Source organism: Microcebus murinus, chromosome 3, assembly GCF_040939455.1.
Source record: "Microcebus murinus isolate Inina chromosome 3, M.murinus_Inina_mat1.0, whole genome shotgun sequence".
Lineage (NCBI taxonomy): Eukaryota > Metazoa > Chordata > Mammalia > Primates > Cheirogaleidae > Microcebus > Microcebus murinus.
The window spans coordinates 41,008,658-41,021,221 of NC_134106.1; the positions used below are offsets into that span (position 1 = coordinate 41,008,658).

The window sequence follows — 12,564 nt, forward strand, 5'->3', positions numbered from 1 at the left end:
AGTTATCATCCATTGCTAACCACGCAGGACAGAGTATAATTGAGTTCCATGTGTTTCCACCCAGGGGCTTGTCCCTGATCTAGTTTTTACATGTACAGTTCCCATCATCAGTTGCCCACCAATTTTCAGCTAGGAAAAGTAACAGCAGTATGTAAAAGGTGGAAAATAGCATGAATATTCTTTTTATATAACTGAATTAGAAAAAGAAAAGCTACCATTTATAGTCTACTTTAGACCAGGCATTATTATAAGTGGCTTAAATATATCTTAATTCTTGCAACTACTCAGAAAAATAGGTAATATTTTAATGTCAACGGTAAAGAAACTGATAATCAGAAAAAAATCCTAAGATAGCATCTAAGGTAGAATGCAGGCTGTCCCTTGTTAGAACTCAGGGTATAAACTTTCTATTTTTGCTTTCACCACTTAGAGCAGTGGGTGTACAGTAAGACTCAATAATACTTGATGAAATTGATGAACCACCAAATAAACAGCTTCCCTCTTCATTAAGAGTTGTGAGTGGAACCACATGGTAATTCAAATTTATCAAACACTTGATAAAAGGAATAATTTACTAGTGCTCAAGATGATTCCAGATTTTTCCTGTTTGTTCCATTAACAGCCCTGGGAAGGTATTAATACTTAATGAATATAGTAAATTTTCAGAGAAAAAAACCATTGTTTGAATGTGGAGGGGGAGGGTCAGAGTGTTTGGAAAACTTTCATGTGTAAATACTTAGGGAAAATGAAATACCCAGAAGATCTGGGCAACATACCATTCTGCATTTCTTTACAAAGATCTGCTTTCACTTGCTTAAGGAAAAGCAAATGTTGCATAGCAGATATGTCCATTTTGGAATATTTACCACAATATGTTTTCTAAAGAGCCACGATACCAAAATATGACATACTGACATCATTTGTATCAAGATATTATTAGACTTTGGATATTGTTAGCTATATCAGTAACTACAATTATTGTCCATATAATTTTATATTTGTATTCAATATACAAGCAGGAAAAAGATATAAGAAAATCAGCATATTAAGAAACAATGACCTGTAGGAGGGGGCATCCTATTCTGAAATATTCAGATTTAAATAGGATTCAGATTTTAAAAAATCCATTTTCCCCCAAATTTTTGAAAACAGAAAAAAAATTTATAAACTAAGAATTTCATTAGAAGTTGTCACATAAATAGGACCGATGGTGTCAAAAGGGCCAACTCCAAATGAAACATTAAAAATAGGCATTTAAAAAATTACAGAGAGTTGATGGAAAAGAGCTAATGTAGAAAGAGATTTAACTTACAAAATGCAATATAAAAATAGAAACTACTCATGGAACATACACTATTAAAACCAGGAAAGATACCATCACAAGACAAGCTTATGATGAATGATTCCATCGACCCAACATAATTTGAAGTTCTTGTATTAACAAGAATTGATGAGTTGAAAACTAAGGAGCAAGAAAGGAAACACTGAAGGGTAGCATGAGAAGTTAAACTAGGTTTGGTATAAGAGAATTAAAGCAGCTGTCATTAGCTAGAGTCAGTAGCTGCTGTCTCTTATACGTTGGGCAACAGACTTTAGTAGAACAGAATTAAAATTTAAAGAACTAGCCCATGCAGGAAGCAAGACAAACAGGGTTCTTGCTTCTTAAAGGTTATCTTTATGTGGGGAGTGATACAAGCTATACATTAATGAATTAATAACAAATGGATAAGTGAACATGATTTCTTCACATAGTGATAATGTGGTAAAGAAAATAGAGGCAGAAAGATTATCTGGAGTATGATTATTAACAAGCTGCTATTCACTTTCCATTGTGCTATGGTATTTAACAAAGCAGGCAAAAGTCAGGTGAGTCCAGGCTCATGCTTGTAATCCTAGCATTCTTGGAAGCTGAGAGGGGAAGATCATTTGAGGTTAGGAGTTCAAGGCCAGCCTGAGCAAGACCTCATCTCTACCAAAAATAGAAAATATTAGCTGGGTGTGGTGATAGATGCCTGTAATCTCAGCTACTGTAAGGCTGAGGCAGGAGGATCATGGAGGTTGTGGTGGGCTAGGATGACCTCACTGCACTCTACCTGGGGTGACAGAGTGAGACTATGTCTCAAAAATAAATAAGGAAAAGATGACAGAATGGTTGTCTCCCTCTTTTTCTCTTCTTTTCCTCTTCTTTTCCCCCACCATCCTTTTCTTGAGTCCAGTGTCCCCAGAGAAAAAAAGACAGTAAATTAGTCTATAAGGAATGGTTAATAAAACCTGTAAGAAAAACTGGATCATTTAACTGAGCTCAAGAAGAAAAGAAAAAGTGACAATTTTAAGGGCAATTAGAGCTCTCACCCTAGATTTACTAGGTGCTCATGATAAGGACTCTGTAAAAAGAGGAATGATAGCTTAGACAGCAAAAAAATCAGCAAGTTCTGTAATTAATAAGAGAACCTATATAGTTTTTATCACTGTGTTAATACTATGTAAAATACTGAAAAAATTGACTCCCCTTAAGAAAACACTAATTGGGAAAACAACTACACACACACACCCCAGACTTTGCTATATGAACAATCCATGCATCTCAGAGAAGATACAAAAACAAACATCCTGGTATGGAAGATTAACACCAGAAAGGTTGGGCATGTGAAACGGGGGAGGGGAGGGAGATTTGAGGGTAGGAGAAGACACTGATATAATGACAAAAGCAATAACTTATTTTTAAAACTTAACATAGAGATAGTAAGAATACTGATGAAAACAAATGCAGGGTCCAAGGATGGTGTCATGAAGTGACCATATCTGTCCAGACACCCAACAAGGACTGGAGCTGGAGTAATTGAATGGATGATCATCAGAGATCTGATGATGGTAATGGTAAATGGCAGATATTTCTGGGGGCCAAGAGTCTGGACTGGCATTGTGGTGCCTACAGGAAAGGGATGAAACCACACCCATTTGGCTCTCCCAACCCATCTCCTGCTGAGCTTCTGTCCCCCCGATACTCAGTAACTACTCTCTTAATGCTTAGAGTCTTAGCTACAATCAGTGGGGGGAAGTGATATTCAAAAGAGATGCAGGATACACATCCTGAAACATTTTGTACTCAAGTATCAGAATGAGTAGGTTTACTCTGACATGGTATTCTTTAGAAAAATGTAAATTAGTTATTAATATTTTATTGTAGCACGAAGTTCTCCTGGGATTCTAGGTGATATCAATAGAGGTCATGAGCTAGTGGATAGTGGTTAGTTCATATCTTCCTCACTAATTTTAACATATGCAAGAAAATTATTGAATTTTAAGACACATTGCTTTATAAAGAAAACTAATAGGACCATAATGTGTGTTATGAATATTTGGAATAAAACCCAAGGCTATAAGTTATACATTTTCAGGGTCCACAGCTATCACTTAATGGTATAAGGGCTATATGGAAACAGTATTTATGTGTTAGTCACTTCAGATAATATGCAAACATATCATAAAGGAAGAGGAGAAATTATGCATCAACTAGAAGCAAAATGCATGAGCTTGAATTTTAGGGAAACATGGCAAGACTCAAAAATTTCTCTATTAAATATATCAAGGACTCTACCTGCTGTTTGTTTTACTGCTGCCATAATTCTCTTACTTCCAAAATTCAGAAATATATCACTTAAGATAATTTACTGGCAGAGTAAGTGGTGGGGACTTTTTGTCAGTAGAAAGGTCAAGTAATTTTCCACAATGCACTGCAATTTTTTAGCTTTACAATTTTATTATATGTGACCCAAGGGAAAGCCCATTATACTGTTATACACAAAAAATTATTTTGTGAGCTAATGGGAACTGAACGGTAAGGTAGCAGCCCCGTGTGCTGTCCCCACTGCTTCTTCTAAAATACATAATCTTAATGGGTTTGGTTTTTAAAATTTATTTTTTCAATAAAGGTGGAAAAATTTATCAATGTAAAAAGCAAGGACAATCATATCTCACAATGAGCCATTACATAATAAGGTAGTTTTCTAGAGATTCACATAAGGCTCTTCTAAGGAATATAACATGCAGCAAAGATTTACAGTAAAGCCAAGGAAGTAAGAAAAAAAGTCGACTAACCTAACCCACCTGAGCTCGGCTCACAGGGGTCAATGTCCTCATCATCGCTGGGACACTCTGCTGAGGCCACAAGGATGTCATCTGTGGTCTGCAAAAGAATCACATTCAGCAGATTAATTTAAAGGGTCCTAACAGCTCCTCTCATCTTTGTCTCACTGACCACTGACACACAGTTTGTTTACACCTCACGAGTTGAGAAAGAAAATTCAATATTTTTATTCTCAAAGACACAGAACTTGAGATCCCACACAGACATATCTGCATATTTGTGAAAACTTGATTACACCTTATTTTACATGAGGTCATAAAATAGTGATAGCCAACTTGTAGATGACTATCCACTCAATTGCAGAGAGAAGCTGCACACAGTAGCATACAGAGGTTTAAAACAACCTGGCAGAAACAGATGATTTGAAATTTATTACAGCCCTGGAGTGCTACAATGTGTGCATCAGTGGGCTTTATGTAGTACTTGTGCTTGGCTTCCTAAAAGCTGAACAGCCATAACCTTTTACATTCATAACCAGGCAGAGTTGGAGGAATCTTTGAGATATAGCTTGTTATTATTAGGAAATACAGATTAAGGAGAGAATTAGATATATCTTCCACTGATGCAAAAAGCGAAGGAAATATAGTCCATTTAAGGGACTTTTTCATTTTTGTAAGCTTTCACGTTGGACTCTCATTTTTGTAATGTTGCGATAGCTAGTATTGTTTCCCCATTGTCTTTTTCATCACTAAGGTTTCATAATAAAGGAAAAGTGTATTCAGAGAGGGGGAGGGAAAGAGGTGACAGTTTTCTCTGTGACATTCTAGTTGCTTCATTGCACTTACAGCAAAAAAGATAACTATCGCTGTAATGAAAAGCAGAGTGTGTAAATCCTAGCAGTAAGGCACACAATCAACACATTGACAAGCACCAAAGGTTGTTCTTTATTGCCACTTACAAGCAGCAATAAACTCAGCGTAGATATTGCATGGAATTTATAAAGGTTCACATCAGATTTGGCTAATGGTAAGGTAAAGCAGAGAATCAAGGGTACAGGAATAAAAAGTACCTCATTACATCTGCTAAGGATTAAGGAGATTAGAATTGTTTAGATAATACTGAGAATGGCAACATTTATGCAATCATTTAAAAGTGGAATTAAAATAATACAGGTTCTACTTCAAAGAAAAAGCAGAAATGTGATGGTTTATTTTCATTAAAGGAGCATCGAATGATGTCAGAGATTAAAGTATGAATAAATTTTAAGAAAGTTGTGGAATTTTGAAAAATGGAAACAGGTGATGCAACTTTATGACAAATATCAGGCTTAAAAAATCTTGCAGGTATAGGGTCTTTAAGAATAAAGTATTTGTTCAGATGCTAATGCTTCACATAACTTTAAATACACGTGAGACTTTAAAGAACATTTACGATGGTTTCATGTTATTCTGCTCTTAAGTTTTCTGAGACAGCTGAGAGACTCTCTGGATTCATTCATTTTGCTGTCATTATTTTAAAGAGGGAAGTTCAAAATACTGGTTTTCCTGGATGTGTAACAATGTCAGTGAAAACTATCAGCAATTGGCATAATAGTCATGCAGGTAGCTTTCCTTAAAGTAAGTTTTAAAAGGCAAAGATCCATGCTCCTTTTAGCACAATATCCAAATAGACTTGATAATGACAAGTTATTGGATTATGTGGCCTTGCAGGTCAATCAATTGCTCCAATTCACTCCAGAGCAGATAATTGGCTTTTGTTTTCTAGGGCCATCTTCTAGTGGAAAGCTACTTTTATTCTCAACCATAGAGAATGCTCTTTCAAATTAATTTCAAGGTTGTAAGAGAATTTCTCAGTTTTTCTGAAGGAATCTTAAATATACTGATGAAATAAATACAGTGGTATTATTGCTGTTGGTGTTTTGTTCTTGATTGGAGGAGGAGGATGTAACTAAATTCTTTAAACTGATGGCTCTCATCTTGGCAGTCATATTGTTCCCTCTCTCTCCACTGGAGAGACATTTGTTAATGTCTGGAAGTATTTTAGGTTGTCAGAATTAGGGAGTGTTGAGTCTGCTACTATTGGCATCTAGTAGGTAAAGATCAAGGATGCCACTAAACATTCTAAAATATACATGACAGCTCTAACACAGCAAAGAATTATCTAACCTAAAATGTCCATAGTGCCCAAATTGAGAAACCCTGCTTTAAAGTTTGAAAATGGTTCTGTGCCTTATTTTTCTCATCTTAAAAAATGGAGAGCATAGTAGTACCTACTGTTGTAAGATTAAATTAGTATACAAAAAGTACCTAGAATAAGACCACATTATAAATGTTTATTAAATTTCAATACTGTCAACATTGCCTTTAAATTGCATGAATGTAGCACCAATTTTTGTGTATTACATTTATAAATGATATAATTTTAGGTATTACACTGAAACTTGTACATATGAATTCTCAACTTGAGGTATCATGTTAGAATTTATATCAAAATACAGTAGCTATGTTGGTATTTTTTAAACTAAATATCATCTTTAGTGTCTAGGTTCAAATTTTGACTTTTCTGAAGGCAAACATCAAATATAAAGAAAGCTGATTTTTAAAAAATTATGGGCTACATATATGTGACTCAGTGGCTAGTGTTTCATGCAGACTAAATTTAGGCAGTACAGGTTAAGTTTTGTTTTATAAGCTGGCCTATTTTCTTTTGGAACAATTCCACAGCAAACAAAGTGTTAGAATTTTCTCACTGTTACCCTTCACATAACACAATACCTATAATAGAAGATGCCACACAACAGTACCTCCCATAGTCTTCTTAGAGAAGAAAAAAATAACTGTACAAATGTGACCCTCTTGAAATCTATATTTTAGTTTTTAACATACTTTTCCTGGTATAATGAATATACAGTTTTGATTTTTGTATTTTTTCCTTCAGAAATTAAAAACTAGAAACAGTTTTGTGAATAAAAGATCTCAAATCAATAGATACCTTTGGCAGAAATCATAACGATATAAAAAATCGGGAAGTGGCTCAAGCGTAGGGGGAAAAAAATCAAATTTCATTTTGTAAGCTGAATTAACTGAACAATTTTCTAGCCCAATCTGTATAATTTAAATTTAATTCACTGAGTTTGGAGGTGCCTCTTTATGACTTGCTGTTGAGAGAGTGGTAGAAAGAAACTCAAATATGTCACATTAATCAATTCTATTCTTTAGTATATTTTTCCCTGATGTTTATAACCTTTCTCAGAAAAGAGACAACCTGCTGAAAAAGACAGAATAGGGATCAAGCGAAAGCATTAGCTTTACATAACAGTCCATTTAGATAAGTGTCTCCAACTGTGCATTTAACCACTCACAGGTCAAAGTGCCATGCTGATCTTCCTAATTCACAGTGGTCTACACATACATCTATTCTTGTTTAAAATGTCTACTAAAATTTACATCTCCATACCTTTATGGAAGAAATGAACTGGACAGAATTCAAGAAATAAAGGCTTAAAACTTAATCCATCATGTTCTGTATTTGAACACCAACATGTTATAAAGTTTGAAGAAAATGTAATTGGAATGGTAAAAAAAGTGTGCTTTAATGTATAAGAAAGTAGACCAATATATTTACTATTCAGGGATGTCAGGGAGCAACCATTGGGTAGGTTAGAAATTAGAGAAACACTGATGTAGTTTTGTTATTTTTTCCAACTTATAGGGAGCCTTTTATTTTTTCACTATCATTAATGGTAGAATATACTGTATATGTACTTGCTGTCACTTTTAAAAATATAGTTTAATTGCAAATCTCTGTGGTAAAAATACATAATACTAATATGAATAAATCTAGTCTATAATAGTATATCTCTGCTAAGAGCAGTATTCCTAGACTTTATTCCTTAAGATAAACAGCTTTGATGAAGACTGGTAGATTCCAGTGAACATACCTACAAGAAAACTCTACCGGAAAAGTAAATCTGCTTTGTGAAGAAAAAAGCAAACTCTAATTATGCACTAGGATGTTCACTGTGAATATTATGCCCACAAAGAAATCCTTGATTTATTAGAAAATTTTAATTGAAAGTTTATTCCTAAAAAGCAAAAGTGTATTGAAAAAAACCAAAAGTGTATCGAAATACAAAGTAAAAAAATTGTCTTAAGGAATGGTGCTCACTTGTATAACATTATTTAGCCTGATATTGTACTGCTGTGACTGATATTTAGACTGATTGATTCAGCCAACTTATGGGTTGAGTATGGTGCTAGATGAAATGTGATATGTTTGGTTAATTGACAGGTACTGGTTTTTGCCGATAATTTTCTCTATGCAAAGCTGCTCTGGAAAAAAGAAAGCTTTCATGTCAGGCTTTTGTGAGTGAATCTAATAGTTTCTCCAGAAAAGACTTATCACTAGGTGAGATTCCTTGAAAAAAATCTGACAAGATTTAGAATTAGTGTCACAAATTCCCCAAGCAAGGTCCAACCTGTTATACTGGTAACCTATAGAGCAAGAAATTATTGGGGGAAGTCACAAATAAACCAACTGTAATGTTTATACAGGTATACAGTTTCAAACAGTGGTCAATTTGATGAAATCAGTAAAGAAATATATGAAATTGGCAATTCTAGTTAATCAACAATCCTATTAAAGGGTCAAAGGAATTAAAAGACTCTGCATAGATCTTATAGTAGTTTCCATTGTCTCAATCAAGTTTGTAGTTCTTATTTGTTAATTGTTTTTCTCATTTGTAGATGCCATATAAAGAAGCCAATCTCTTGGCTCATTATTTAGTAAAAATAAAAATATTAAACTGAGATCCAATATGTGGAGGATGAATTTTAGCTCCAGAACATACATAACAAAGAGAGTGAGGACCAATTAGTTGTCAACAAACATAAGGCACTTCACTCTATGCATAGTATTGTCTGGTAAGCATAAAATATGCTGAGTACATATCATGGTATATATAGAGATTCCTACATGTGAGTAACTTATCGTTCCCACTCTGTTCTAAAGCAGATGAACAAATCACTCTTTCATACAAATAACAAGTCAATTGTTATTTTTGTAGCTTATTTTTCTTGGAGTATAACAATATGTTACATATCTATTACTTCATTAAAAATTCTCCAACAGCATACTTATCCAGAATGCAGGTGGAAGTACTATTATTCAGAATGCTATAGTTTAGTGTCTGCTAAAACAGAAAAACATTTGTACACTCATTTACCCAATTTGAATGTGTGAATGTTGAAATTCATGAATATTTAGGGCAAAGCTCAAATATCCCTGAAAACAGCCAGCTTTCACATTTCTTTAATGTTCTTTCCCAATTGATACCCTAGGCTATTACAAAAAGTGACCATAAATCAGCTGTCTGCTTGGGAAAAAAGACAGACTTGAAAGCCATTCAATTTTCTTCAAAATTTTCTTAGCTGTTTAAAATGTATGCAATGGTTCCAGAACCATTAAAGTGGGTTTGGGTAGAAAAACTCCACTATGGTAAAGAAATCACACATCTTACTCAATACAACACATTCATTTTTATGTACATTTTATACTGGTTACCCTAACAGAAAAAAAACTTAGAGGGAAATATAGGAATGTGGAAATAATGCCACAGAGAAATATATTTTAAGTAAATCATGGGAAAAAGAATAATCAATGTTCTAGAAAATGCATACAAAATAGTAAACCTATGGAAAAGAAACCTTGTGTCAGAAAACTTGAAATTGACTTTGTGTTTAAAAAAGTATGTTCTTTTATTCTTTCTTTAAGCTACTGATGGCCTGTATGCTCATATTGCATTTTCATTTTTAGCCAACGGAATGTAGTAGGACTGGCCAAAAGAAAAAGTTAAAGTGAAATTTAAATTTTCAGGAAATAATAAGAATAATCTGTTCTCCTAAATTCTCACTAATTATAATTTGGTGATATAAGACCCCCAAAGACTGCTGGTACTAGAGTACAGGTACTCAAAGGGAAACATAGAATGTGAGGGTGATCAAATGTATTCCCTCTATATTTGTTTTGATTTTGGACAAAGCACTTTTTGAAATAATTTTGGCCACTTCAAAATTAAATAGTGGCAGATGTTACAAATGTAATTCTAAGCTTCTGGATGTATCAATATGAATGTCTAGTCCAACTGCTGTGACTGAATGGACTAATTAGTCACACAGGTTGAACTGAAAATCCTTATTGGTAATGAGGCCAAAACAGACTTTATGATTGTAAGATGCCAATGATGGATAATTTCAACTAGCATGATTTCAAAATCCAAGATTTCATTGTTGGCATGTTAGGGAATGGAATCATGTTTTAGTTAAGCAGTCATGTATCTTGTACTGTGCCAAACCTTAGAGATCATTAGTCTAAGTGCTTCATATCAGGAATGGAGCTAGAAAATTTAATGTTTTTGTTTTGACCAAAATTATATGGCTAATTAATGGTAAAGCTATGAGATTACACATACCCCCAGTAGACTATACTTATCTCTTATCCCAGATATTTCTATCCATACATTCGTCTACCACCACCCATCCATCATCTGTCCAACCATCCATCCAAATCCATCTTGTTCTCTGAAGGATTTGATGTGGTTTGTAAAGTTACATGATAAAATAAATTTAAAATAAGTGAAAAGATGGCAAAGGGAGAGAACTGCATTTCAGATAAGTACTTACTGAAATCGTAATGAAGAAACACACACACAAAAGGAGACACATGTAGACAGATATTGCACCATTTGGTATGGCAACACATTAAGTGATACTTAGAGGGGAACAAAATTAATACAAGAGTTCAAATTTTTAATGTCCAATTATAAAAATGTAAAGATTGACATAAAGTTCTTTACTTATGGCAATCTTTTCTTAAGTAAATTGTTTAAAGACCTTAAATACTATGACTCTAGTCTCTGTTCATAAATGTACAACTAGTTTCTTGGTGACAGAAAGAAAATGTAAATTATTAAATATTTTCTTGCCTTTTCATCTCCTTGACTCAGGCTATGCTGGCTACAAAATTAACTCAATGAACTCTCTGCTCTTTTCTCATTAAGCTACTGATGAAAATCCATCCAAGGTCTCACTTATTAACTACTGTCTTCACAATGTAAGTGCTAATGAGATATTTATCTTTGTCTCTCACACTACCTTCATTATGGTTTTATCAAATTATCTCTTATTATATCTTAGGAATTAGTAAATGGAACTGACCATTTAATAATAATACTTATTGTTTCCCCAGAAACAATCTAAACATTCACTCACTGATCAAGTCAGTCTCATTGACATGATGGCCCAAGAATTGGAGGTTCAAATCAACAGCGTAGAATTTACTTAACCTTTGGATGAGCAGCCAGTTATCCAAAAATGTTTCTTTGCTACTGGGTAGGACCACCATGATCAATGTGATCTTATATCTAGAAAACCACAAAGATTCTTCCATGAGAATACTGGAATTAATAAACAAATTCAGCAAAGTTTGAGGTTACAAAATCAATGTACAGAAGTCAGTAGTATTCCTATATGTCAAACTGAGATTAAAATCAAAGACTAAATACCTAGGAATATATTTAACTAAGAAGGTAAAAGACCTCTACAGTGAGAATTATGAAACACTGAGGAAGGAAATAGCAGAGGATGCAAACAGGTGGAACACCATAACATGCTCATAGGTTGATAAAATCAACATTTTTAAAATGTCTATACTACCCCAAGTGATCTACAGATTCAATGCAGTCCCTATTAAAATACCAACATCATTTTTCACAGATCTAGAAAAAATAATTCTTCACTTTGTATGGAACCAAAGACAACCCTGTATAGCAAAAAGATCAAAGTGGGAGGCATCAATTTACCAGACTTCAAGCTAAACTACAAGGCTAGAGTAGCTTAAGCATCATGGTACTGGCACAAGAATAGGGACAGACCAATGGAACAAAACTGAGAACCCAGAAACAAAACCATCCTCATATAGCCATCTAATCTTTGACAAAGCAAACAAAAACATACACTGGGGAAAATAATCCTTATTTGATAAATGGTGCTGGGAAATTTGGATAGCCACATGTAGAAGAGTGAAACAGGATCCACACCTTTCACCTCTCACAAAAATCAACTCATGGTGGATAACAGACTTAAACCTAAGTCGTGAAACTGTAAGAATTCTAGAAGAAAATGCTGGAAAAACTCTTATAGACATTGGCATTGATAGAGCTTTAAACTGGGAATATATGAACACTTCTATTCCACATAATGCTTAGAATGTGGAAAAACGAGAAAATGGATACAGCTGGAAATAATGATTTAGTAAACAAAGTTTATTTTCTGACTTTAATTTGATCCATGAGTTGAATGCATGTAAGGTACTATACTGAGCTCCCCCAAATAAGCCAATATCTGTGTAGTACGTCTATAAATGTTCATTAAGAGGATCCAATTATTGCTGGTTCTAGTTCAACTGTGACTCCAAGCTTT

General features: G+C 34.0%; 1 protein-coding gene across 37 annotated transcripts in view; it reads right to left on the reverse strand.

Annotated features, from left to right (window-relative positions):
• The window catches only part of NRXN1 (neurexin 1), a 1,076,423-nt gene that overhangs the window by 26,645 nt on the left and 1,037,214 nt on the right, over positions 1-12,564 (reverse strand). For 25 of the 37 annotated variants that reach the window (XM_076000759.1, XM_020288575.2, XM_020288574.2 and 22 more), the window contains one exon: positions 4,099-4,186. In XM_076000759.1, coding sequence (XP_075856874.1) covers positions 4,099-4,186 — 88 coding nt within the window. The remainder of the gene's footprint in view (positions 1-4,098; positions 4,187-12,564) is intronic. The other 12 variants (XM_076000758.1, XM_076000757.1, XM_076000756.1 and 9 more) reach the window with 1 other exon arrangement.